This window comes from Pomacea canaliculata, linkage group LG7 (assembly GCF_003073045.1).
Source record: "Pomacea canaliculata isolate SZHN2017 linkage group LG7, ASM307304v1, whole genome shotgun sequence".
Lineage (NCBI taxonomy): Eukaryota > Metazoa > Mollusca > Gastropoda > Architaenioglossa > Ampullariidae > Pomacea > Pomacea canaliculata.
In genome coordinates, this window is record NC_037596.1 from 2,277,240 (window position 1) to 2,299,395 (window position 22,156).

Below are 22,156 nucleotides of genomic sequence, written 5' to 3' on the forward strand. Positions count from 1 at the left end.
ACCTTAAGAGCTAAAATTTTTTGATACAATTACTACAGACATTGAACGACGGCAAAAGATGGCATTGCTTTTAACATATTAAATAGATGCAGTCTATGTTAGAACTAGGAGAATTTAATGCGGCAGTATTGAAACACTTGAGTATTCCTCTGACTGAGCTAGTTTGATGTGACTGCAGCAACTGTATCCCCAGCGACCTCCTACAGCTGCCCAGCAGAGCGAAGTGCGTTTCCAACTACAAGATCCTACGGGGGCCATCTGTCCTCAAAGAATCGCTTACGTTAAGCGCGAGAGAAGGTAAGTTGCCCGAGTCACATGTAGCGTCGCGATCAAGCTGGTATACTTTAACAACAACACACAACAACACAAAACAACAACAACAACAACAACAACAACAACAACAACAAAACAACAACAATGCTCACAAAGGCTTAAATTCCAGTTTAGATGATGGGTTATCCATTATCAGCCTAACCACAATCTGAGCAAAGAATCTCTGACTTGGGAGGTATAACGCGTGAACTCGCTTTGTCTTCACTTTTTTACATGCATCTTACTACGTTAACATCTGTTAGTAAACGTGTTGATCTGCCTCTCATCTATCACGTGCTACGTTTGACACCGCAGGTAGGTGTCGTGGCAGGATCGGTGCCGAACCCTCTGACCCTCTCTCTTTCCGACTGATCAGCTGTTTGGTGGGTCCATATCATCCGGTGGATTCTCCTTGGTCTGCACTACTTAGTTCTACTTCATTCTGCCTCCAGTTAACCGTGACTCGAAGGGTTAAAAAATTCTATTTCCACCATTCACTTATGTAAGGGATTCATGTAACTTAAGTCATATTTGTACTGTGAATCTGATGTTTGTTAGAAAGAAAATTACATTATAAGATAGAAATTCGGAAGATAAGGGGAGTAGAACAGTAAAAAGTCAAATCGTGGGTTACGATGTTAAATACTCTAATTACATATGATCTCAGACAGGAACAATTTGATGTTTAGTCGTTTATTTAATATTTGTTACTGACACTTACTCCCATGTTAAAAACATATCCTGTACTCATAACCATTTAAGCCGATATGAATTTCGCTATATTGACAATAATGTTGGAACCGTTTTTCTCTGTTCACTGCGGTCAACTGATCCGTTGATAAGGTATCCAGAATTCATGTAACAGCTTTGGAACGCCAATCTGAGTTAGGCGTTTAATCAGGCGCACAATGAAATGCATTCCCAAAACAGAAATGCTCACCAAATCACATATTATAAATATCAGAAGCACGCATTCCCATTGCATATTTTTATACAAAAGAAAACTCAAATTTGTTACATCTTATTTGGGACAATGGTGACACGTAATCAGTAAAATAATTAAACTTATTTTCTCGCAGGCGCTTTGGATGAATATTTTCAGAAGGACTTGATTTTGACTGTGGAAGAGGGTTCGAATCTAAGGTAAGCTCCTCTTTAAAAAAATTTAAACACAACTTAAGTGGACTAAGCTTTGTAAACACTTTTGATAATACTTATGCGATGATGACCGTGATCTTGGAAGAAGTCTAAAAATGATTATTTCTTTGAATCGATATGATTTGGCCATATAAAGAAATAAGAATATATGTAGCATACTTTTGAAAGATTGTCGTCGTGCAGCGTGGGTCAGAGGCCAGCTGGTGTGCTTGGCCAGGCGCTGTTCTGATGAAGACCACAATCCTGGTGCTGGACGAGGCCACAGCAGCGTTACATGGAAACGGATACACTGATCCAAACCACATCGAACGGCCTTTAACAACTGCACGTCATCACTATCGCTCACAGACTCAACACCATCATGGATTCGATAGGTAGGTAACACACCCGTAAGATGCTAGCCGACTCTGATGAGTTAGTTTTAAACCAACATCCAGCACAGTGAGTTCCAGAACGTGTCAAAAGGCGAATAACTCACATAGAGAAACATATCCCGGATCAGATGCGTGACATCTTCCTTAAAAAATAAAGATTTGTGTTGAGTGTCCAACTCAAATCAGAATTGTGCCTGGCATGACAGACCGTGTCGGGACTGACCGAGGTAAATTTTTCTGCTTTTCGCAATTAATCAGCTGTGCCCCTTTTCTTCATGTCCAAGTACATCTTTACTTAGCATCTACACCGCCCAAGTTTATTCAGGTAGAACATCAAATACCATAGATCCAAAAATATCATCCAGCGAAAATTGTTAAATTAAATTAATCGCGAAAGCGGGTTGCTTAACTAATTACATCCAGTAGACTTCCTATGATGTGTCAGCGCCACTTAAACAGAGTTAGTTCTCCTTTCAGTTTCAAAAAGTGATGATGATGGGAATGATGGTGATGACAGTGATGATGATGATGATGGCGATGGTGATGGTGATGGTGATGGTGGGGATGGGGATGGGGATGGGGATGAGGATGATAATGATGCTTAGATGAATCTTATAAACATCCATTTTTCTTCGCAGAATTCTTGTTATGGATGCTGGTGAAGTGAGGGAGTTCGCTACCCCGAAAGAGCTGTTGTCTGACAAACATTCTATTTTCTACTCCATGGCGAAGGATGCCGGTATCATATAAAATCGAGAGATTCGCAACACCTTCAGTTCAGCTGAACCAAGCTTTTGCATAAAGATGCAAAGACATCGTGAAGTATTTCCTATCGTCTGGTTATCAGTTGTTCTTAAACATTAATTTTAATTAGGACCATACTTCTGACCAAAAAAAAAAAAAAAAAATTAAAAATAGCGATGCCACTTGGTTTAAGCTAATAGCTTCTCTGGCATTCCACACAGAGATATATTTGCAAGAAGAGGGCAAGAGAATATGAAGAAATATAAAAGAAATGATTTGAATGAAACGAAAAGTATAAGCAAAATATTTTTAAAAAGGACAAGAAACGAGAAAAGGGGTGGGGTGGGAATGACCATAAATAGTGTCTCGTTTGTTAGTACAGAATATCTACAATTATTGTAATTAATATTAAAAATCGAAAGATGTGCGTAAGTCAACCGACAATCACTGATTTTTGTTTAGTCTTTCTCTGATATAAATTTTAAAAATCAGTGAGCAAAACAAAAAACATGTAAATTTCAATGTTATTGCATATTACTCTTATCTTTCCTTTCGTGTATGCAGATGACATTTTTTCTTTATTTGTGGCTCCATGACCTAAATGAACGCCCTTCAATGTGACAGCTGTTTATTCTAATTAAAATATTAAACTAAATGTCAAGGTAGGAAAGCGAGTTTCTACTGGAGACAAGAAAGAAGCAAACGCTTCGATGAGAGAGGACAGCAAACAGACATTTTGTGCAGTTTGTGTGATAATGTCATAATATTTGTGATATATATATATATACAATGTTTAAATTGAATGCTTTTGGGACCTGGTGAGAAATATTTCTTGTTTCAGTAAATATTTATGGAGTGTACGAGACTGAAATAGTTCTTTAGTAGGAGGGTTGATGATAGCTATCTGTCAATAACGAAATCATGACTCTTTTTCAGGATTTATTAATAAATAGTGTATCTTAAATATGACACACGGATGATTCTTACTCTGAAAGCTAAGTGGATTTAATTCATTACAAGATAATAATTCACGAAATATTAGCAAAAAAAAAATCATAATAAAAAAAAATGTATTCCGTCAGCGAAATGCAAGCCTCTAAACATTATTGTTTTGGCCATGGCAAGAGGTCATAACCTCATTCTCCTGTGTCTCTTTGAAACGCTTCATTAGCTTCTGCTCAATGGTTGCGGTGTGAACGCCAACAGTTTGAACTCAGGTAAATCTATGTTCTTCCCAATAAACAACAATAAATAAATCAGCAACGCGTTTCTGTTATAAGAATGTAATCAGCGGGATATGTTTTGTTAACTTGTCAGATTAATGTTTTGTTTTACTGGAATGTAACCATTTAAAATTTTATCCATGATTTCTTGTTTTTTTTTTTGTCAGTTACTACCGTTTTTAATGTTCGTTGCTGTAGATTGTGCATCTACTCGGTGATGACTTTGCCCTACAGTGCGAGTAGAAGTTGTGAGCTACAATGATTGCAAAAGGTTTTTCAGTGGCGATTCTTTTTTTAAGAACAAAATTATCTGTTGGTTTATTTTGTGGCTGCTGGTAGATTGTAAGTTATCAACCATGAGCCACTTGGTGCACGTGTCGCTAATAAAGACCTGAAGCCTGTAGTCTGCCTCGTTTCTTGAAGCAAAAAGGATGATGTGACTGTGTAATGTGCGATGTTAGTAATTGCTAACAGCCCTGATGATGATAGGATGGCAAATTGAGAACGAAAACATCAAAACACATTTAAAGTATACCGCTTTGATGCTGATTCTTCTTTTGACAAAAAGCTTAACTGTCCTGTCATACAACCATACAGACCACAAAGCTGATTTCCGTACCAATCTATTATTTTTATTGCTTTACATCATTATATCTTGTTTTTGGAATGTAGTTGGTGAGCACTGCTAGCTTCCTTTCTATGTGAACACTTCATTTATCTCATACTGAAAATACATTCATCATTTACTCTTTGAACATCATCTGACTAAAATTGTTTTGACGGAACATTTTCCCAACTTGTCAGCCTAGCCAATAATGTAGCCAGTAACCGAGCTACAAACATTATAAAATGTCAGAGATCTTATAGGAATGTGAGAAAAACAAGACAAGACATGAAATACATAAAATAAAAAGAAATAATAATAATAATAATAATAATAATAATAATAATAATAATAATAACCAAAACAAAAAACAAAACAAGATTAAAAATAAAGCATTCATAGAAATGGTGAGATGAAATCAGATCAGACAAGTCCCGCATCTTTGGCCATCCCGTAGAAGAGGGATGTCTTATCCGCCAGGAGGTCGCCTGGCTTGGAAAATTCTTGGACCACTCCAGCATCCATTACCATGATTCTGGACAGATAATGAGTTAAAATATGGTGTAAAGCGTATAAGATAAGGAAGGATATAATTAACAATCTTAGAAAATCCTTTATGAAAGAAAGTTACTTCATATTGTGTAGCATAAACAAGACTACAAGCTCACTTTGTGTTTATTGCTTATAACCAAGTAACTCTTTTCAATCAGAGAAAAATTATTGTATCCCAGACCTGTCATAATCCATGATGGTGTTGAGTCTGTGCGCAATTGTGATGACTGTGCAGGTGCTGAAAGCAGAACGGATGGTGTTCTGGATGAGGACGTCCGTCTCCATGTCAACAGCAGCTGTCGCCTCGTCCAGCACCAGGATCTTAGTCGGTCTCAGCAGAGTTCTGGCCAGGCAGACCAACTGGCGCTGTCCAACACTGAAAGTTCATTTTAATTACTGTAGTACAAACACTGCAAATATAGTATCCGAGGCAAATTATCCTCCCAGCAAAATGCCTCGGTCATATTATGGTAGAATGTATTGCCAAAGTGTTATAATCTTTCAGTATTGTCAGTTTGTTTTCATTGACAGAAACATCACCAAGTCTCACTCGAATGAGTCCTACCTGAGGTTTGCTCCTTCTTCTCCGACTTCGTACTGAAGGTCTCCATTCATCTGAGTGACTGCGTTCTTGAGGTGAGCTCTCTCTAGTGCAGTCCACAACTGGTCATCGTCGTACTCATCAAAGGGGTCAAGGTTCATTCGTAGAGTTCCAGAGAACAACACGGGATCCTTTCGAAAAGAGGGGAACAACCACATGGAAAAATGAAATCCATCGTTCTTCCAAAACTTTACATTTTTCAATTATAATAAACCATGATTCACTAGCACCCACATAAAGATTCTGACGCTCATAGAAACACACACTGGATCGTAAAGATACAAACTCATATATATATTATGAAGTGAATTGAAGAATAGCAAAAGCTCTGACAAATAACAATCAAGACCAGGTGAAGACTTCTGACACAGAAGCATGCCCACCTGAGGAAGGATGGTGAGTTTTTGACGAAGATCGTGCAGTCCCATGTCTGCAATGTTGACATTATCAATCCAGATAGCTCCTCCTGCTGCTTCTATCAGGCGGAACAACGCCAGGGTCAGCGATGACTTCCCTGCCCCTGTCCTTCCGACAATCCCCACCTATCAGGGGATTTATGTTAATCAAAAAGAAAAGAAAAATGCAACAAAAGAAAAAAAAAAAGAACTATGTAACCTTACTTGTCCTGAGATATTTGTCATAATTTATTCTTTCTGTGATTTAACAATTACAACCTGTTTTCTTCAAGACCAAAGCTGCTCTTGCCTTCCCTCAATCATTTGCTAGTAATATCTCAAACTCTACTGTCATGAGGCAAAACTTCGTAAGCTTTTCTTTTCTCTCTAAATAAAAAGTACCTCCCTGTCCATCCCAATCTTCATCTGGGCTTGATATTTTTTTTGCAATCACTCTTTTGACTGTCACGCAATAAGCGAGGCAACTCTGACCTTCTCTCCGTGTTTTATGGAGCAGTTAACTCCCTTCAGTACCAGCTCAAGGCCTGGGCGGTATCGAGTCCGATAATTTTCAAAAATGACCTCGGCCTTTTCTGGCCATGAGGGGGGAGGTCGTTTATCTGGTAACACCCACTCAGCCTAAAAGACACAAGAAAAGAAAAATAATAAATATATATAGAGAGATAGGGAGACACGTACTTTAAGGCTAAGTTATTCACGAGGATAAGTCTACAAATAATCCTACCTGGGGGGAAAAATATCAAATTTTAAATAGGTAGTTGTTTCTTTGTTTCCATGTTATTTCAACCATCACAAACAGACATATCTTTTAAGCACTTTGATCCAAACATTAATCTTTTGTAAATGAACGAGGATTATCTTCAAAATATGGGATGTAGCCCCTCTGTTTCTTGTCAACGCTCACAAAAATTACAATAACAGATAAAAAGTGTGGGTCTCTTTTTCGCACTTTCTCTCTAACTGCATGACTAGCAGAGAAATTATGAGAAAATAACGAATGGTTTCGAACCTCCTTCTCGAGCTCTGAGTACTCCTTCAGTCGCTCTACAGACACGATGTTGGTCTCAAACTCACAAATCTGCCTCGTCATCCACGTGAGTGTTCCTGACACCTTTAAATAAACATTTAATGTTGAAAGTAAAGGTCATGTTGAATATTGTATTAATTGAGTGCTGCATTTTTGGAGAGAAATTTGAATGCAAAATATTAGTCGGATCTGGAGAGAGAAATAAATCACAAAGGAATGGGTCAGAATTAAAGGCCAGGATATAGTACACCTTAAAATATATTATAGCAGCCACTGAAAAAATTATTAGAACCACAAAGACGAATTTGATTCTGTGACCAATGATGTTTATAAAATTTAAAAATCCAACTTTGCCAAAAATTAATAGAACATACAACTAAATAATACCTGTAATCTATACTTCACATTCTATATTATTGCAAGCTGCATAAGAAATATCAGTAACATAATATATATTTAATAGCACCAAATATCTTCAGTCGCAACTGTGGCGAACTGCCTTTTAAAAAAAACAATAAAAGCACTTCCACACACATCACACAGACATAACAAATCACCTACTTGCGGAAAAAAATATCAATTTTTCAGTTGCTACATAAGGACTTGTCAACATAACAGGGACAAATACCTGAAGAGCGTAGGAGACAGACAAGCCGGCATCACCTGCGTCCTTGTCGATAGCGATGATGGAGAACACAGCCGATGCAAACACAACAATACCAGCGAGAATGTCCAGGTTCCACTGGAGCCACCTACAAAAATTGAAGAAAGACCGAAAGACAACGAATAAGCCAAGACGGACGTAAGCAAAAGATCTTGAAGATGATCGAGGGAATGATCAAGGGAACAAAATAGAATTGAATTAAAAAACATAAAACAAAAAAACAAACAAAAAAACTAAAAAGAAACAATTAAAAAGGATTCAAGGGAAAAAAGTTTAGAGCTGAATAAGCACAGAAATAACAAACAAAAAAAACTGAACGAGCGAGTTATACATATGGAAGGGTTTGGCCTTTCATAATAATGAAATGATGATGAGGAGGATGATGAGGATGAGGAGGGGAAGGATGATGATCCGTTTCAAGTCGTTGATCCTTCATCTGACGCCTCCGACGGGTGCACTAACTGTGGGAAACCATGGCGAAGAAAAAAAAAAAAAAGAGAAGCTTTACCTGACGGCAGCCTGGAAGGCGAAGAAGAACACCTGGTTGTGGTCCACCCTGCGTTTGCACTCCTCCATAAACTTGCTGGAGACGGAGTAGGCCCGGATGGAGGCGGCGCCGTTGAGTGTTTCGCTGAACAACGTGTAGATGGGCGACCGCGTCACCGCCTCCAACCGCTTTAACTGTCTCGCCGACGGAACGTAGAATCCCTGCAAGAAATCACGTTACGTTTGCTTGCCAATCAATCAATCAATCAATCAATCAATCAATCAATCAATCAATCAATCAAAGCGCCTCATTAAAATTCAGACACTAATCAATTAGGCTTAAGCCTACCAGTGTATTTTTCAGTGGTTAGAAATAAGAATTTCAACCAAATTTCCTACTCACTTCATATTTTGTTAGGGTTTTCATTCTGTCAGCAGGTTTGAAAAAGTTTACACATTCAGGTTATAGAATATGATGTACTATTTCTGTCGCGGTATTTTCGAGTTTCTTGGTGTGAGGAGGTGAGTCAGACTATTTTTTTTTAACCGACGACAGCAGGTGGTTCGTACTACAGCAGTATCTGTTAGCATACCTGGACGAAATAATACAGCACGAGGACAGGAAGGAGGATGACTCCGGACATCGGGGTCTGAATCATCACCACGACCAGTGTCAGCAGCACGATAGCGAAAGTCACCTGAAAGGGGAGATGATGAACATGACCGTCTGACGATGAGGTGACTTGTAAGGACTTAATATAATATTTATGCATGGACAGTTTTTTAACCCCGGGTACGCACTCATCTGTTCGCGAGAAAGACGCTTCCAAACATCCATATTCTGCCCTGTATATAAAAGCAGATTTAATCTGCAATGTCATGCACGAGTATAATAAACTTATGTTGCTTCTCGTGAGAAGAAGACGATATAAGCGGATTTCGTGAATATTTTTCAATGAAGCCATTTGCTTCAACAATAATTTGTAACTCGGGTAGGTCTTTAAAATCCCGTTAGAAAGGGCAGTAACTCACCACGAAGTCGCGGACGATCATCGGGAGGTTGTTGTCCACCGTCTCGACATCACGTGACGCCCGGTTGAGGATGCGACCGATGGGTGTGGTGTCGAAGAAGGCCATGGGCGCGGAGGACCCGATCAGCAAAGTTCGCGTGCAGCGTGCGCGCAGCTTCCGCCATTCGAGTCCAGTAGAAGTAGTTGAAGACGAGCAGGAAGAGTGCTGCCAGCAGAAAGCCACAGTTGTCTGACTTGATTCTGACCACGATGCTTTACATAGTGTGTACAGAAAGAATCATTGTGGACTTTTTGAACTAAAATCCACATTCTTACCTTGAAAAATTCCAAGCACTCCATATATAGTCAGGTAGAAGTCGTTGCCCTTTTGCAAGCCCTCCAGGTCTGAGGTCATGGACGCGTTCAGAAGGTTCGGATCCCTGTCCAGTTGTTCAGCCAGAAGTTAGCCGCTACACTGAAGGCTTGGAAGATGCAGAAGCTGAAGAATGCAGTGAACATAGCCAGCATCCCGGCTGCCCTTCCATACACGCCGAACACTTCCCTTTTGACCTGTTACCAGCAAATCTTTATGTTTTACCTGAATTCTATAAATAGCTATAACATCTTGTATCCTCCCTCCCTCTTTCATCCTGATGGTTTGGGGTTTTATTATGAAGGAGTCTCGTGTCACCATTGCTCTAATTGTTAATTGCAAAATTGACTATCATTTTTTTTTTACAATAACCTAAAATGATGATGAGAAATTACTACATGGGAAAAATGAATAGGTGCTACCTGTATTTAATGCAAATAAAATAATAATTCATGTGCACTTTTTTTGAAACTATTTCCCTATGATTAATAGAGATATTAATTTAAAATTGTGCATTATTTTTTTTTAGGAACAGAGTTGAAATTCTAGACGTGACGCTTGCGAAAAAATTGCAGAAAAATGGCAGTTCTTGAACATAAACACAATAAGAAAGAGATTAGGGGAAAAGGAGAAGTATGCGAAATAGAAAAAGAATATGAAGGTGGGCTAGAACAAGGATAGCGAAAAAAAACTATAACAACAGGAATAATGAATTAACAAAAAATATAAATAATTAAAAACTTAAGGATTTATTAGAAGAAGCAAAAAATAAATGAAAGAATAAATTAAAAAACATTAAAACCTCCATCCTCCCCCTCCCCAAAGGATTTGAGGATTCCCCCCACCATGCGTTGTCCTCAATAAAAGAAGAGCTCATGTGCAAAGGAAGCAGCACTCACCTTCCCTGTCTCCAAGGCCTCCACTGTGGTCAGCTTGCCGATGACCGAACCTGCGATCTCCGCATCTTTGTTCGGGACGATGGAGATCGCTGTCGACTCGTCGAGTTCCCGGCGACTCATCTTTCTGGAATGTTGCCGATCATCTACATCTGATCTGTTCATGTAAACATTTCAAGAGAGGCATGATGAAAGACTATTAAATAAATTAATAAACCGACAATGCTTTCCTTAAAACTCACCGTCATTTTTTCAACCTTGAAAATAAAATAAAAAGAAATAAGGAGACAGGGTAAAAGAAAGATAGGAAAGACTAGAATACAGGAACACAGAAAGAAAAGAATGAATAAAGAGTGTTGAACTGAAATGAAAGGTACTTCTAATTAGGATAAATGGCGTTTCAAAGGACAACTTGAAAGTATGACAAGTCAGCTGTAGCTCTGATGACAATGCTAATGACGAACACGATGAAAAAATGATCAACAACAATGATAATAATAACAGCAAGAAGAACAAGCTTGAGGTGATTAACCTGAGAGTACTTACCTGAGCGTACTGCGTCGTCGTCGTCGTCTGACATCATACAGTTCCTCCCCAGAGGAGGCTCCGTCGGAGGTGACATTCTCAACCTTTTCGCGGATACGCTCAAGAATCTCTCGAACTGAAAAGTGTCACAGCAAACTGTACACAATCAACAGTTTTCTCATACAAATTAAAAAATTAATGAGTGGTAGTCCAAAGACTGCTTCCATGTACATATCAGAAAATATTATTAGAGATATAAAAGTGCACGCACTAACCTTGAGGATCATTGTCCCCATCATCAGTGCTTTCCTCCGCGACCTCCGTGAGAAAGGTTTTTAGGAACTGGGCGAACGGTCCGTTGTGTGAGAGCAGCGCTTCATAGCTGCCTCGTTCTGAAATCTTCCCGTCCTGCATCACGATGATCTCGTCCACCATGGGCAGCCAGTGCACGCCGTGCGTCACCAGGATGCGAGTCTGTAACGTCACATGTGACATTCACTCACTTGTTCTGTCTCATCAGACTTCACACGGGGATGTGGAAAACTTATTTTTTTCTTAGATTCTTTAAGTTTGGAAAATTAATTGTAACGAAGACATTTTTAAATGGGCTTTCCTAGGGTCATTTGCGAATTTTAATTATAAATGCATATTTTTAAAACAAACCTGTAAATATTGTTTATCAACAAAAAGCACGAAAAAAAATTGAATTTGTCCAATATAATATTCTGTTGACAATAATAGACGAGTGCTTTGTATAATAGAGGTTTTTAAACACTTTACAAATATTTTAAGGTTCTACCCAAACATCCTTGTTGAACAAGTTTTTGAAAAAAGTTTTTAATGGACTGCTTTGTGACTTTTCTCAACTTTAACTAAAGAAATAAGGAAGAGTGTTTGACCAAGTTTGACAAAGATTTTGTATAACCCCAATGTAGAAACTTTGCCAAGACTTGTTTTAAATGTGCATCCATGTGTTCTGGTCACTAACTGTCTTTGCTACAGACAATCCCTGTAACACCTGTCTTAGGATTAACGCTAATGTTTCACACCTTTCCTTGCAGTAGACCCGTGGGTCCAATGACTTTCTTGAAAATAGCTTTGCCCACGTGGGAGTCCACGGCACTGAGTGGGTCATCAAAGAGGTAGACATCTCGCTCACTGTACACGGCACGTGCCAGACTCACGCGCTGCTTTTGTCCGCCACTCAGGTTTATCCCCTTCAGGTTCGAATCCCCGTGAAAGAAAAATGTATCACAGTCATAGCAGTTAAAGGCAACAGAGCAGGAAAATTAATAATAATCTTAGTCTAAAATAAAAAACAAGCAATCCTAATATAACAAGAATAATAAAACTTCCAATGAAATAATAACAGAAAATTAAAAAAAATTATTTTTAGTTTTCATCCTGTGACATATACCTCTTGCTAGCTTAGATAAGAGATAATATCACACACTAAAGTGAACTTTATCTAAAGAGAAATTTATGGTAGGTGTTGCAGACCTTCTCTCCTATTTCTGTCATGTCTCCGGCAGACAGGATGGTCAGGTCACGCTCGAGCTCGCACGCTTCTAGCACGTGATTATATTTCGAACGGTCGTAAGGTTTTCCGAACAGAACGTTGTCACGTAGTGTTGCATTTTGGATCCACGCTTGCTGGGGACGTAGGCCATTAGTTCCCTGAATGTTATGGCATTAAAAAAAGCAAATAAGTAATTGATTAGTTAATTGGTCAAGAATCTAACATGATTGACAAGTCAATAAAATTAACAAACAACATAATTGTCAGGTTAATTAAAAAGAGCTAATGACTTACAGGAACAAAACAAAACAGTGAGTAGAAATCTGTCAGAAAAGTTATGGATCAATTAACTGTTCCGAGGTTTGTAATTTTGGTAACTTAAAGAACAATAATGAAAATTTGTCAAAGATCACAAAGAATTATTATTTTAAAACAAAGAAGGCAGTGAAATCTCTACTACTGAGGCTAACACCCATCCCTAAAAAAAAAACAAAAAAAAAAAAAAAAAAAAAACAAAAAAAAACAAACAAAAAACAAACAAACAAACAAAAAACAAACAAAACAAAACAAAAACCTACAAATCAAATAACTGACTCCCCAGTCCGCCACCTCCATCCCCCAATACACATCTTCATCAGATGCTGTGTTTATTCTTACTCTCGTTGTCACTGTGCCTTTCAGGACCTCCATCTCCCCCAGTATCGCGCTGATCAGCGAAGATTTTCCGCAGCCCACAGGACCGACAACAGCCACCAGCATCCCGTCTTCAACCTCCAGGTTGATGCTGCGACAACATTTCATTCAGTTACAGTCTGCTCGCAGTCAGTATTGACAACAACAGTTCGCCGCATCCACGAGGCTCACGGCAACAGTTCACAGTCGTGATCACGGTGTTCATAGCAAAATATTTAGTTTCACATGTGGTGTTCACAGCAAAAAAATGACAATAATAGTCTCAAGATTAACAGCAATTCAGTTACAGCCACGGTTCAGTCGTAGTCACCACCTTAATGGCAACAATTCAGGGTTAAAGGTCAAAGATTCACAATGGGATTTCAGACAACTGAACAACTTACTTCGTGAGGGACGGACTGGAGTTTCTATCCCAGTAAATGTTCCATTCTGGACTGAGATTGGCTTTTCTGAAAACAAATTTTCTTTTAAATTACTGACTGCTGTGACTTCAAGATATGTGGTGCTGCAGAAAAAAAAAATGAGAAAGAAGAGGTCTGATTGGAGGATAAAAAAATAATTTCAATAATGATGAAAAGTAAAAAAACCAAAAAAAACAAAACAACTAAATCAGACTTTCTCTACAAGGCTTGATGCTACTTGTGAGGATTATAGCGATGAAGATGGAATATCTAACCTGCAGAATCATCACGGTTGACAGCATTTGGATCCAAGTCATCCGAGACGAGAAAGCGATTGATCCGTTTGATTGACACTTGAGCCTGTTGACAAACAAACACACAAAAACAATGTACCCCGACTGTTTGTTTCTCCACCTTACTCATCTCTACGTTCCTTCGTGCTAACTGTGCATGTGAGGAAGAAAATGATGTGACATAGTCTTGTGTCATGTTAGGAAGGAAAGGATGTGACATAACTTTGTGTCATGTGAGGAAGGCAATGATGTGGCACAAGCCAGTTCAACCTGGAGGACATACATGTACCTGAATAGTGTACATGATCATGGAGGAAATCAAGGTGAGCGGGGGTCTCAGCAGGTTGAACAGTGACAGGGACACAAAGGCCTTGCCGGGGTCCAGATAGCTGTTCCGGTCCCACAGCACGTAGGTTGCAAAGGTCACTAAGGTCACCTGCAGACAGAGCGAAAGATACCCAAACTTTCTTTTTTTCTTAATTTTATTTCGATCTTGAATCAGTTTTTTTTTCTCTTGACATCAAACTTTTATTCTTCTTTCTTCTATTCCTCCTTCATTCTTTAAATCTTTATTCTTAATTTCTTCTTCCTTCTTTAATTAATTTATTCATTCTTTTTTCAGTTATAACCCAGCTTGCCACGCTCGACAGTCAGTCTGTCATACAGGTGGATATAATTATATAGTCATTGAGGTTTGACCGCCTCACCAGGTAGGGTGCCATGTCCCAGCTGAGGCTCATGATGGTGTTGAGGAAGGCCAGCTTCAGCAAGATGCCCACCTCCTTCGCCCGCACGCTTCGTATTTTCTCTCGGAAGGAAGGTTCCCACGCGTACAGCTTCAACACCTGGCGAATCAGCGACACAAATTAACTTTTTCAGGATTTGAATTTTTTTTCAGGTGAAATGATACCGCGTGACCTTATAGTCGTAGGGCAGGAAGGGGAACCCTTATTTTTAACACGGTTGGGCTCCGCCTTGCGCATGTCGTGTCCTAGACCCGGTGGACCACTCACTTCTTCTACCGCCTATAGTCTATGAGGCTACTTTTTCTTCAAACCTTAATAAGTATTAGAGGAATATTATGGTTTTCTTTTCATAAAATTTCCACACCTAACAAATTCAAACTTTAGAATGTGAGTACAAAATATCTTTAGTGTGATGCAACAGCTTAATTATCACCTTGATGCCGTTTAGTATCTCGTTAAACATCCGGATGCGAGTGTCCTTAAACTTTAGGCAGTTGTTCTGCAATGTCCGCTGCTTGGAAGCCACGTAAGAGTTGAGAGGGATGAGGCACGCCAGGAGAATCACACCGACAATTATGGAGGGTCCTTAACATAAATGGACCACCAGAAATCGTTATGTCAGATATAGATATTATACGTTTAGATATACTTTGTATCGACTGAAAGAAATCGTTCCTCAGGAAAGCAAATTCTGTTATTAATTATAGAATGACATTAGTCGATAGTTTTGGATTGTTTGCTGATTGATAATTAAGAAGTAGTAAACAAAAACAAGAGTGGAAGATTGAAGAGGAGCAGTCATGGTCTAGTTACCGATCGTCAGGTACAGAAGCACTATGGAAACAATGATCTGTATAGGCGTTGTCATGGCGAAGAAGAAGATGTTGAAGAGATCCTGGATCCTCTGCGCGTCGACTGACATGAGGTTGACGATCTCGCCCACCGTGGCGGCGTTGCGAGCTGCGTTGTTCATCGTCAGCGCCTGTCATGTGATGTCATGTCATGTCACAAATGTAGAATCAGAACACTGACATAAGAGTCATGGCACGTGACAAAATAATAAATAATACTCGCCTATGCTGAATTTTTAAGAGTATTAAGAAAACTCATAGAACTGAGCAGTTACGGAAGAATGTTTCACTGAAGTTGATAATAAAAACAATAGTTTTTTAAAATTAATTAAATAAGAAAAAAATTTAATATTAAAAAAATTAAATAATTATTTTAACTTCTAAGTATAAATCATTGGTTGATTATTATTTATTATCATTCCATTATAAGTAATAAGATAATTAGTGCTTTTTAATTTTTTCTTCATCTTTATCATGCCTCAAGATCATAAATCAAGGGAAGGCTTTTATCGGGATTGGAACTATGTTGGGACCTTGTTGTAGACCGCGCTGACGAAGGTGGACTTGATCTGGATGCCGATGCGGGAAGACCGGAACATGGAGTGTGCAAAAACGAGCGACTTGACGGGGATGCAGAGGAAGATGACGAGGGAGACGAGATAGGCCTGCCACTCTTTACCTGGCAACCTTTCGCTCAAGAGGCTCATCAGAACTCTGTAGGAGGGGCAGACCAAGTGAAACAAATCAAACAACCGTGACAAAGCAACACATGGCTGAATGTGACATTTACACACATACTGTCTCTCTTATATGTATATATGTTAAATATTTTAAGTTTAATATATGTGTATGTTTGTGTGTTTATGCAAGTGTAAGGATGTGTAGTTGTTTGAGTGTGAGCGCGTGCGTGTGTTTGGGGACTGTAAAAGGCGCTAGTGTCCAGACAACTAGTCTTTATAAGCTGTTGTTATAATTCGGGGTATTTCTACAAATCTTTGATTTAACGACCACTAAGCCCGTGAGACCCCAGCGGGTGGACAACATACCCAAGTAGAAGCGGGGTTGACAGGAAGATCAAGTCCGCGATGACCTTCTGAACAAAGGAGACCATGAATGGCCACCCGTACAGTCTGACTATTACCCTCAGGAGACTCGGGTATTTTCTGTCTTTGCCCTGAGTGGAATAAATAAATAAAGAAGGAAATCATGAAGCAAAATATAAATTAATAAAACAGTCATATCACTAAAGCACAGAGAACACTCAATTGTTCTACATTTGAATGTTTTGCATTACACCTGTTCACCAATCTATGAGGGTGGGAAACGCATTTTAAGACAAGAAAATTATCTTTGCGTTGAGCAATATATCTTACTACACAAGATAGTTTAATTAATAACACAAAATTTCAGTCGAATATTGTTTTTTTGGCACTGTACATTTTTCCTCAAATAATTTATGGCATGATAGATATTAATTGCTCAATTCAGAGACACGAAATTAATTTTTTTTAATGTGAGCTTTCTGGAATGTTCTAGCTATTCTTATTTCTGTGTTTTCACGAGCACTGTTCATTGAAGTAGTTTGCATGTCAAAAATCAAGCTAATGAAGAGAGACTGTAAAGGCGTTTGACGCCGCTGACCTCAGGTGGGGTCAGGTTCGTGGAGTACCCGCCACCCGGGGTCTGCTTCGCCAGCAAAGACGTTTTCTCGGTCGCTTGGGATGTCGCCCCATTCATGTCGGCCACCCCGTTGTGTACAGGCTCCACGGATGTCAAGTCCAGTTTATCTGCTCCAGGCTGAAACTTTCTTTTTTGTTGCTACAATATTCATAGCAGACAGAGACAAACAATCAGTTTACTGGACTGCAGGAAGTTAAACTGTTTTCTATTGAAAGACCCGTCTACTGCCAAAACACATCATTCCAAATCAGAGTGAAGAAATCTCATTGTGATGATGTATATAGGCCTGAACTTTCAGAACGAAGGGGGATATTTAAACTGGTTTGGCGAAATGCTTACTTGTACTGAGGTCAACCAAGGCATTTCAAAGAAAAATTATGTATTCTTTGTTGAACTTCGACAAGTGGAAAAGAAAGCAGCTCAGTAAACCCAGTGATAAGCAATACAAGAGTGCTGAGTATACTTTAACCATAATTTTGGGAAACAGTTTCTGAGCTTAACATACAATTAAAAGTTTACTCCCATAAAATAAAAATAAAAAAATTATGGTTGTACTATTGACAAAAAATAAAATTAAATAATCATTGATTAATGGTTTAGCTGACTGTCGATCGTCGGGTTGTTTCCCCTTTGCTCGGCTCATGTTCTCACCTGTTGATGAGGGCGCATCTCCTCTGCTCCTCTTTCCACATTTTTTCGAACTTTGGCACCTGGGTGGTTGTTTGATCTTGAGGTGGCAACTCCCACAGCTCATTTTCCTCTAGGTCCTTTTTATATCCCTTAATTACAAGACTGAAAAGAAAATATTAGTTATGTTTTAAATACTTTTTGGTTGAATACAAGTAAAATGTACATACAGAACGATATCTATATAATTTCAAGCTGTTTACATAAACAGGTATGGATATATGTGTGAATATCTTTGTGTGTGTGCTTACGTACGCACCTTGTCATCCACCAGTAGAAGAGGTATGATGGGAAGGAACACGTGGTTTCTGGACATGGCATCTATAGAGTTGAAACAATAGTTTTTTTTTAAACAAATGTGCTATTTTTCATAAATTCATCTTATCAAAGAAAATTTCAGTGTCTAAGAATACTTTTACTAACACATCTAACTGCTTTGATTTAAGTCTTCTTGAAATTGTTGTAGCGAGGCATTATAAAAAATGTATGTTAATGTTCTAACAAGGCAAACTAATTGACAGTCTGTGCTAAATGGATTCTTTGGATACATACTTGTAGCCTTCATTCACGCACAAACTCTCTCTTAGTCACTAACTCACACATATACACATACAACACACACACATACACACTTGCACACACACGCATCCACTTTCGTTTTACCCCTCTCTCTCTCACACACACTTCATTACCATGCATGTATGCGCATATACTTACGTATGTACATACATACACGCAGGAGTGCACATACACACTCACCCACGCAGGCACACACACACGATCGCACGCTATGACCTCTGACACTACTTACTGGACCGACTCTTTTGTACTCGGATCCACCCTGGGTGTCGTTGAACCCTGTCAGCACCAGGCCCAGAATCCTGAGAACTAAACTTAAGGTCAAGACGACGAAGCTCAACAAGTCGTCTTCGTACGTCTGTCATAAAATATGGAATGAGAGGACTCAGGGTAGACAACTTCAGACCAAACATACTGATGTTGATTATTATCACAATCATCCTCGTTTTTCCTTTCCTCAGTGTTTAACGTAAATTAATAATAATAATAATAATTAAAAAAAAACAACAGCAATAATACTTATGAATGTACTAGAGTGATGTAGTACACTGTTAGCGGCGCTCGTTGATCGTAGGTACGAGTCACGTACTTTGTTACCGGATAATTAACCGATGGGTTTTAGAGGTTGAAACTTACTGGCTAGTTTTATATCGCCTATATCTATCGAGAGCTGAAACAAAACTAAACGCGAACCATTCAGTTTTGTCTTTAAGATCCTTCAAAGAAGCATGAAAAAGAAAGAAGAAAGAAGTACTTTCTGGACGATCATCGTGTAGAATGGGACGACAGCGCAAAGGGAGGACAGAAGCCAGAAGAAGAAGGCCACTGCACGCGGCTGGGCTCCCTTGATTCTCTCGTACTGACTCAACACGCCCATGACCACCTGGCAGAGACGAAGGAGGAGATAAAGGTAAAAGCGCTGTAGCCTTGTGGCTGTCAAAAAAAAAAGCCACCCCCCGCCAAAAAAAAATAAATAAATAAAATAAACAAACCCATCAAAAAAGGTTGACACACATGTCTAAGAGTCAACACTTTTATACCTTAACTCCGAAACAAACACAAAACAATTTAAACTTAAAAAAATGCCATCTGAATGGCATACCCTACATAAACAGCTGTTTAGAAACATGCTGGTAAGCTGGTAAGCTTTCCACCTGCTACATATATATAATATTTATTTCTTACATATGTGGCAATGTCGATGCCATCACCAAGAAAAGCAGCTAAGGATCTGCTGGAAGCCTTCCCATCAGTCCTCAGGATGAGCGTCACAAAGGACAGGAGGACCAGAGCGATGCAGCAGAACTGTCAGCAGAGACATGAAGAGGCATTAGGTTGAGTGGTTGAGTGACTGATACAGGTTGTAGTCGTGTGGCAGGTGATGCAACACCTCTCTGAACAATTTAATGTCATAAATTTGGTAACAGATGATTTTGAATATATCATTTCGTCACCATTATACTTAACATCCTGTATGCCCATTCGTCCAGTCCGTCCGCTACTTACCAACCCTGTCATGCGGCTGGGCACATTGATGACATGTTGATGTACTTACCAGCCTTGTCATGCTGACACATGTCATTGGGTTGGACACATTGGTGGCGTGTTCATGCACGGATGATATGTACACAGGAAGCAGCAGCCACAAGAATCCGCACGGCACCCATATTAGTGCCGTGTGCATAAAGCAGTCCGTGAACTGAGGCCACGTGTTGTCGATGATGAGAGTATCGTTCTGTGGACATGACGTAATAAGCTATTTATAGAATCCAAAGCCAGCTCTGCGTTCTTTGTAGTTTCCACCCTAAGCTATCAACATTTAGTTTGATGAGGTTGAATTGAAACAAAAGGTTTTCGAACGCTAACACTTGCTTTGTCTTGTCTTCAACCTCCCCTCTCATTTTTTTTTTTAAATGAAGGTGGTACTCCTTGACGAATCTTCGAGTCAGCTGAGGGAAGCATGCCGGACAGCACGACTACTGTGACCTCTGCCGACCTCAAACTCACGGCTCCTACCTCGGCTGTCCGTATTCACAATTTTAGATGAACTAAAATTCGTCGAGAGGAAAAAAAGAAAAAAAAAAACTCACCCAAAACTCTCCTCCGCAGAATTGCTCAAATCCTTCCATGTTACTTCTGTCAGTGCTGTTATATACACGATATACACGTGTTGCTCCAAACAGTCATGACCCTGCGCTCCGAGTAACACTTACAAGAGTGACTGCGGTTGAGAGTGACAAAAAATTCACCAAAAACATGAGATCACAGTGAAGGTTAGCATAGAAAACACCTTTGTACAGTTAATTTTTATTTACATCATCTACATCACCATCAACCATTATATTTCCAAAGATTACTAGAGATGTGTGTTGATCTTGCATAACGCTTTCTCAATAAGTGAAGGATGTTCTTTGACCTGAGATGAAGGACTTTTAGTTGTTTCAATTTTTTATTGCACACAACTTTTCTTTCTACTAGCGTTTTTTAATCTATAAATAAATAAATAAAATGTTATTTCTTTTGTAACAGTAAATAGTTCATTCCTTATCTAAAGTCCCATATCACTTAAACTTTCGTGGTGGAATGCAGCAGGCAGAGAAGAACAAGAATAAAACTGATGAGAGTGAGGAGGAGAACAAGAAACAACAAAAACACAAAACAGAAGACACTGTTCAAAGAACGACACTGCCACTGACCTACTTCGTGTGGGTTACTGGTGTTAAAAATCATTAAAATTATTCATGCATTTCATAAAGTAATTCTGTGAGAAGAACTACAAAGGAATACTGTCTGCCAGCAAAGCCAAGGAAAGGATCCACCTATCTGATGAAAATTGTGAAAATAGCAGGGTTTAATCCTACAAAATGTTATCAACCAACGTAAAAAAATAATACTAAAAAAATTAAAAAAATAAAAATGCCAAACTCAGGCTACAGACTAGATAGGCTATACTCACAATTTTTACTTACATCCTCAACAAGAGGTCTTATATGAAATCCGTCTGCAAAACTGGGTCTTCTTTGATCACCTTCTCAGACACACAAATCACTTCCTGTCAGGTAAGAAGTTCGGTTGGAGCAAAAGGCGTTCTCTGTTGAAGTGAATCGACTTATTGAGTGTAATCTACCGGACCCTGCAGGCTGATAACAGTTAGTATCTATCTCTCAGCCCAGTCTCCTGACAACTGATGCTCTGTCTGGTGTGTAGCGGCCTCCGCCTTTGCATATATTACATTCGCTCCGTCTGTGAGGATGCTTTCTCTCGTCCGGCGTGAACGTGATAAAAGGAACAGAGTTTGCCGAGTTCTGCTGGCAGGACTAGTACAGAAAAAACATTTTCAGGCTTGCCAAAACTTCTTTATTCATTTATTTTCCTCCTCCATCTCTCCCCTCCAGTCCTTTCTCTCATTTCCCATCAACCTCACATCCGAAATCCAGGTTGAAGCACTCGCATCCACGCACGTGCTGAGCCCAGAGAACTAAACATCTTTTCTCAGGTGCAAAAGGCAGAGATCCAGTCGATTAGAGATGAAATGGTGACCGAATGCAGCTAGTGTGTAAATGTTAAATATACGGAAAATGTCAGTTATCAAAGAGTACAATCTATATCATTTTAACTTAAACAAATCATCATTGTTGTTATTATCTTTATCATGTGTGCGTGTGTGTTTGTGTGCACTCTCCTCACTCACACCCCCATCCGCCTAAATCATGTGTGAAACAGAAATAAAGAAAGACATTAT

General features: G+C 39.1%; 1 protein-coding gene across 1 annotated transcript; it reads right to left on the reverse strand.

Moving 5' to 3' along the window:
- Positions 1-4,421: 4,421 nt before the first annotated feature.
- On the reverse strand, positions 4,422-21,703 carry LOC112568422 (multidrug resistance-associated protein 1-like). Its single transcript, XM_025245722.1, is given in 37 exon segments — positions 4,422-4,950; positions 5,149-5,343; positions 5,533-5,699; positions 5,952-6,110; positions 6,456-6,602; positions 6,994-7,095; positions 7,640-7,763; positions 8,184-8,383; positions 8,755-8,859; positions 9,194-9,302; positions 9,304-9,397; positions 9,597-9,741; positions 10,444-10,597; positions 10,987-11,101; positions 11,241-11,439; positions 12,015-12,182; positions 12,466-12,642; positions 13,142-13,268; positions 13,561-13,574; positions 13,577-13,626; positions 13,854-13,938; positions 14,161-14,307; positions 14,579-14,716; positions 15,051-15,202; positions 15,431-15,599; positions 16,002-16,182; positions 16,515-16,642; positions 17,110-17,286; positions 17,595-17,610; positions 17,800-17,940; positions 18,095-18,156; positions 18,647-18,772; positions 19,169-19,297; positions 19,600-19,719; positions 19,970-20,149; positions 20,505-20,641; positions 21,384-21,703. Coding segments are annotated over 36 exon segments (4,653 nt in total). The 5' UTR covers positions 20,544-20,641; positions 21,384-21,703; the 3' UTR covers positions 4,422-4,838.
- Positions 21,704-22,156: the final 453 nt, after the last annotated feature.